This window comes from Melanotaenia boesemani, chromosome 6 (genome assembly GCF_017639745.1).
Source record: "Melanotaenia boesemani isolate fMelBoe1 chromosome 6, fMelBoe1.pri, whole genome shotgun sequence".
NCBI lineage: Eukaryota > Metazoa > Chordata > Actinopteri > Atheriniformes > Melanotaeniidae > Melanotaenia > Melanotaenia boesemani.
In genome coordinates this window covers 22,315,035-22,321,293 of record NC_055687.1, presented here as the reverse complement: position 1 = coordinate 22,321,293, position 6,259 = coordinate 22,315,035, and the positions used below count along the sequence as shown (strand labels likewise).

At 38.9% G+C, this 6,259-nt stretch overlaps 1 protein-coding gene across 1 annotated transcript; it reads right to left on the bottom strand.

Moving 5' to 3' along the window:
* Positions 1-283: 283 nt before the first annotated feature.
* Positions 284-3,982, bottom strand: LOC121641429 (protein SMG9-like). The gene is made up of 4 exons (XM_041987538.1): positions 3,916-3,982; positions 1,166-1,273; positions 508-633; positions 284-429 (listed from the first exon to the last, which is right to left on the bottom strand). The coding sequence occupies exons 1-4, from the start codon at positions 3,980-3,982 to the stop codon at positions 284-286; spliced, it is 447 nt and encodes a 148-aa protein (XP_041843472.1).
* Positions 3,983-6,259: the final 2,277 nt, after the last annotated feature.

The following is a 6,259-nucleotide window of genomic DNA, read 5'->3' as shown; positions in this document are numbered from 1 at the left end:
AGTTAAGCTATATATTAAAAATAAACATTTTCCCTGAACAACCTTTATTTATTAACTGTTAATCCATTAGTCCGGCTTTTTTTTTAAATGAACATATATATCATATTTATAATGGCTAATACTACTGTATATTAAATAAATGATCATTCAATGATCATTCATACGGACATGGATCAATCATTACTTACAAACTCTGGGAAAACTAAGCTTGCAGCAGAATTTATATTTGTTTTTTTTTCTCCTAAGTGGAAAATGCACAAATCAAATGAGAATGAGAAGTTTACTAGTTTTTCTCAGTGAGGATGGTGTGTGACAGCTGACAGCGGGGCATGGCAAGTATCTGGCTACGCAGTTTTGAGACCATAGTGGAGAAGGAGGGGTGTCCCCTGTACCCCGGAAGCAGAGAGAAGAGTGGATATGTTCCTGACCCTAAACATTGCAAAAATATTAATTTCAACCTTCAACAATAGAGAAAGGGTTGTGTTTCATCAGCAGTTTCTCAACAACCTGCTTTGTTCAGACTATCCTCTCCATCACCGTCTTGGACAGGAAGCAGGAACATGTTGACCTCAGTAGCCAGATAGTCCTGCCCCAGGCCTGGGAAGATGTTGCAGTCGAGCATGGACAGTGTACCTGTGAAGTCAACAATACATTATGGGATTATACCACATGACCTGACTGCCATAGCCTTCGGCATTGTGTTGGGTTAAGTACATTGTTTATAGAGTTGCTCAACCAAACTCTTTGGTCTTGCAACAGTGAATTCCAGCAAATAAATCATTTCAGAACTTCTCTGCTCTTTCTTTTGGTGAAGCAAGCGTCATATTTTTATGTGAATGGAAAAAAATTAAACTTGTTACTTACAAGTTACTTGTTAAAGGCCAAAGATCACTTTTATCCACTCAATCCCAATTAAGAGACTGGGTTTGCTGACTTGTGCTGCAAACGCAACCAGAAGACAGGAGTCATTTTTCTATTATTTATCAAAATAGATTATATTTATGTAGAATTTCAATGTTTTTTAAAATATGATCACATTTTAAGATAAAATCTATGCACAACTGATTCTGAATCATAAAACTCTCATTACTTAAACTCAGTTTTACATTACACATAATTTACCCTTAACAACATGGAAATTTGAAGACTTTTGTAGGTTTTGTACCTTTGTATTTGAGGTGAGAATGGGCCATTAGTTTATCCACCACCATGTGCATGTTCTTCAGATTTCTTGGACAGAAATCTTCCTTCCTGGCCTTATTCTGGAGGAACACTGCATGAGAGGGAGAAACTTACATTTTTAACATGATTTAAATCTAGTCAGTATGTGTGCTTTTCTACACAGACCAGCTACCTATGTGGTGTTGGTTGGTTACTCACAACACAAAATATCTAAAAGAGAAAAAAAGTGAAGAGATTTATTTATGACATAATTGATGTCTTTTTTTCAGAATATGAGAAATCAGTTGAGGTAGAGCCACCTTAAAATGAAAGTAGTTGTATTTTTCATTGATCTTAAAACTTAGTTTTCTTTCATGATAAATGAACTTGACATTTGACTACTGACATCTTATTAAAGCTTCTCTCTCTCTCTCTCTCTCCCTCTCTCTCTCACACACACACACACACACACACACACACACACACACACACACACACACACACATTCAGTCCACAGACAAAACACAACACGGTGTGTGATAGATCATTTTAAGGACTGAAGCAGATTGTTGGGAGATCTGATCGAAAGAATCTGCTCACTAGAGATTGATTAGTGATAAATGTTAGAGCCAAGCAGAAGTTGACAGTTTAAAGTTAACAGTTTAAAGTTTCTCCCTTAAGGATGGATAATGATTTGCGGTCTCACCCACCCTGCAGAGGACAGGATGTGGTGGTCACAGCTCTGTGTGATAAGGGTCATAAAGTGTTGTATGCTGATGTGTTTCCCTGTTTGAAGTTTGTGAGAACTTTGCTTGCTCTACTGAAGTGTGATAGCTGCTCAATAAAAAGGCTGCACTGGGGTTGAGACTTCGGAGTTGACACCAGACACTCTCTGAGTGCTGAACCACCGTCTCTCCCCATCGCGATGAAGCTGACTTCACTCTGAGTTCTTTGTGTCTTATTTTATGATAGAAAAATACCCATCAATAAACCTTTTGACAACAGGCCTTTCTGTTCCAGTACAGAGATGATCAATACAGATTCAACAATAGTTATTAGTTGGAGTTAAAAGTGTTTTTGTTATCATGAAAGGACCAAAATCCTTTTTCACATTACTGAAACGTTTAATTAATTTTGTTTATTTGCATCTTAGCTGTACCAGTACTCTGTGTTTTATTTCATCTGCTTCCTCAGAAAAACCAGTAATGTTCATGGTTCCAACTGCTGGTTCAGCTGTAACTGTCTCATGTTCTGTAAGTCACACATGTCCATCTCAGCGTGGAGTGTCCCTAATATCAGCAGTGAGGTCTCAGACACTTTGCTGTCACAAGGGATCTGGCAGAGAACGTCAACCCTCACTGTCATCGTTGCTGGAGGAGACAGAGCCCAAAGCCTCACCTCTACTGCCATCTTCTGGCATGAGAAGCAACAAGCAGCACATCCACACTAATTTTGAGTGTTAAGTTCATCTGCCCTGTTTGTTATGCAAGTATTTTACATAATGAATTGGGGAGTTTCTCACTGTTTACAAAACCTTCTGCACCATCAAGAACAATGATGTACCAGTTTAGGAACTCTGCTCCAGTTGTCTTGCAAATTTGCAGCGTTGTATGACTAATAAACTACCTTCTAAGAGGCAAGTGAATTTATTCTATTCTATTCTATTCTATTCTATTCTATTCTATTCTGTTCTGTTCTGTTCTACAGTCATTTAGCAGATGCTTTTATCCAAAGCGACTTACATTTATGACTTGATTAAGTCATGTGATACATCTGTAAACAGTAAAAGTGATTAATATGTCAGAGACATTATAAATGCAAATTATCTTGAGTTGCTTTTTTCCCTGGTGGTGTGTGCATATTCCAATATGACAATGCATTTTGTAATACATTTCTTTCAAATGATCTCTTAGAACTTTATCTAAACTCCACTTCAACCAAGAAAACTAATATTTTAAAGTTTTGATGGAGCAGCATGTTGGATAAAGGACATCTAGTGGTAAAGATACAAAGTGGAAACAACTGAAAGGTGTTCTTGTTTACAAGGCACAAAATGTCTTTTGTCCAAAATATATATCAGATCTGCTGACACCATCTGAGTAATCAATATGTTTAAGATCATCTGCGTCTAGTTTGCTTTCCAACCCAAGAGTTAACATTTTAGAGGACACTCATTGAAATACTTGGAAATTCACAATTTCGTCCACAGCATAGAATTTTTTATATAATTTTTTATATTACTAGACTTAAAACTTGGTTTCTTTTTTCTAATGTAGCAAGGTTTAATGGTCAGCAGTAAATGGGTTTTTGTCATTGTTGTTGTTATTAATCAAACTTAATGGAATCTCTGTGACATAGATTGTTCTATAATAACTGGCTGGGAGATTTTATGATCATAAAGTAGGATTGGGAGGTATTTATATGAGAAATAGAGGTCTTTCCTAAATGAAAGATACAAAATTAACAAGTTGAATCTGCATTTAGGTTTAATGCTCCCAATATCTCAAAATAATTCCAGAAAACCTGAAGTCTGCTCCAAACTTTCATTTGTTTGGAATTAAGTCCATTTTTTTATATTATTTGCCATAGCTTTTAATTATGATAGGAAGTTTTCTCTTTATCGTTTTTAATATTATTGCATATGTACACTGACAGTGATCGTGGTGATGGTGGCAATAATGATGAAGACTGTAGGAGCCATTATTTCTCTTTATTGTTGGGTCCAGGTTTATTGTGGTGGTGGTGTTTGTTTACGTTTGGAATGGCACAGGTGACCTATATTCCCCTCCACTATTGGTGGCGGTGTGGAGGGGAAGTGCATATAGGCATGGAGGTGACAGTGCACGGGGTGCTTGTGTAACATAGTTAAATAGGTTCAGGTTAAATCCTGCTAAATGGGGAAAACAATGCCACCTGCTGTTGTAAAATGTACCTGCATCCCTTAGCATAATAGTGACAGCAAGGAACGATGGGTAATCCTCAAAGTAGCGGAGGATTCCCATGAGGTAGGGTGCAGATGGAATGTCCGTGGACAATATTATTATAAACTCACTCAAAAGTGCATTGAAATTAAGTTGACTTCTTTTTAGTTTTATATGATATGTTTCAGAGTAATTTCACCATGGTTTTGTTAAGTAATGACTTGAGTTTTGTATGTTTTATTGCTGGTGAAAAATTTGGGTTAGGCTAGCTAACATTAACATGTGCCACGTTTCCAGAGTGAGCATGTCCTGTTGTCCGCGCAAGGTGACATTCCTCCCTGTTTGTTACTGATGCAGATGCAGAATAAACCGGATGTTACCCAGACCTGACCAGCTCCAAGAGAGTTAATCACATAATCAGAGAGGACATCACACATCGGTCATACTTGGGTAACGGGAGGTCGCACGGTGTTTACCGTTTCTAAACGCCTTTATGCCTAGACGCTTCTTACAGTTTTTCCACCGCCACTCGCTATACCTCCATCCTTTTCATAACCTCAGGGCCATCTATTCATCCTGTAGCCATACCACCATCCTGGACTTCAAGCCATTATTTTTATTCATTCAGTAAATGGGAACACATCCGAACTTACCTTTCAGTCTGGACATTGATAACGAAGCGCGTTATCACCAGGATCCCCCGCACCCAGAGCGACCAAAGAGGATAGGACCAGATAGTTGCTACACAAAGTAAAAAACCCGACCTTTTGGAAAACATTACAAGCCACCTGTTGGAAAGGATTCACCTCATCTTGAAAAGTTGGAGCAACAACGCCGGGACCTGCTTTCCTGCTTCACAAAGCTACACTCATCCATCCATCCATCGGCGTCTTCTCACGTAAGGTCATGGATAAATAGGATATGAGGCACAACTAACGTGTGGGACATCTCCGGTGAGTGTAGTCATCCTTATTTAATTAATATGACGCTATGGATCGGCTTTGACGTGGAGCGGCCTCGCGCCTCATCCGGGAGTTGATGTTTGTCTGACACACGGCTAATGAACAAAGGGCGGCTTTCAATCAGTCATGTTTCAAAGTGTGGATATTCAGTTGCTTTTTGGTGTGGATACCTTGGTGTTTGTGGCATTTTTGAAGTGCTCTGGCCGAGCGTAAAGGCACAACCCAGCACGCCATTGTAACCACCGATTACAGTTGAAAATGAGTTATTTGAACTGTGATCATTCTGAAACTGAGGCCGCGGTCATATAAGGTGGAAAAAGGCAAAGAAAGCTTTCATTAAAGGGTGCTGCTTTTGCCATGGAAAGAGTTCAAAAGGAAAGGAGTGATGTATTTAAACAAGCAAGCAAAATAAAAGCAAAAATAAAAGAACTTTGGACAACAAATACAAATGTTCAAACAATATCTAAAACGTTTAAATGCTTTATATAAAAATGCGTCCTCTCTTCATTCCACCTTGTTAAATAATTTTGACTTGCCTAATGATGAGCAACAAAGCAAAAGGACTGGTTTCAGCTTAAAAAGGCAGCTCATGAGGAATTTGTGAATAAGGTGTGCACTTGGTTGAATGAAAATGGGGTGTTGGATGAAAATGATGATGATGATGTAAATGAAAATGCAGGTGATGTGGATGGCAATGTTGAAGTGAAGGAACATTATGGTGCTGTTGAGGACTGTGAGGACAGCATTTCAAACATTTCTAGTAAGCGTTCAAGTAAACGCAGTTGTGTGTTCGGTCAAGCATGTCCTCGGCTCGTAAACTAGCTATGGCTGATCAAGCAGCTCTGATGGCGAAAGCCGCAGCTCTAAAACTGAAACATGAGTTGGAGGAACAAGAGCAGAGACACAGACTGGAAGTTGATAAAATAAGAAAACAAAAGGAACAAATGGAATTGCTGCTGCAGCACGTCTGTCTGTATTGGAGAGCAGTAGTGTAGGAAGAAAATCAAGCTCTGATGGGATGAACTCCTACATCAGTAAAGGGATTAAAGAGCAAAGGTTTGACCCGCAGGCGAAAGAGTTTGTGCCTAAAGGTATTACATTTGCTGCTCGGTGGAGCTCAATGGCGCCCTCAACATCTGCATCAGATGTGAGGCCCAAAGTTTTCGGCAACGTAAAATCATGCGCAAGGAGTCAACCATTACATCATAACCAGCC

Excerpts from the sequence above, each read along its gene's own strand:
- LOC121641429 (XM_041987538.1), bottom strand. The coding sequence starts at position 3,982 with ATGCACTTCCCCTCCACACCGCCACCAATAGTGGAGGGGAATATAGGT. Across the intron at positions 1,274-3,915 it reads TCACCTGTGCCATTCCAAAC|TGTTCCTCCAGAATAAGGCC; the intron begins GTAAACAAACAC and ends CCTCTCATGCAG. Across the intron at positions 430-507 it reads GGATAGTCTGAACAAAGCAG|GGTCAGGAACATATCCACTC; the intron begins GTTGTTGAGAAA and ends TGCAATGTTTAG.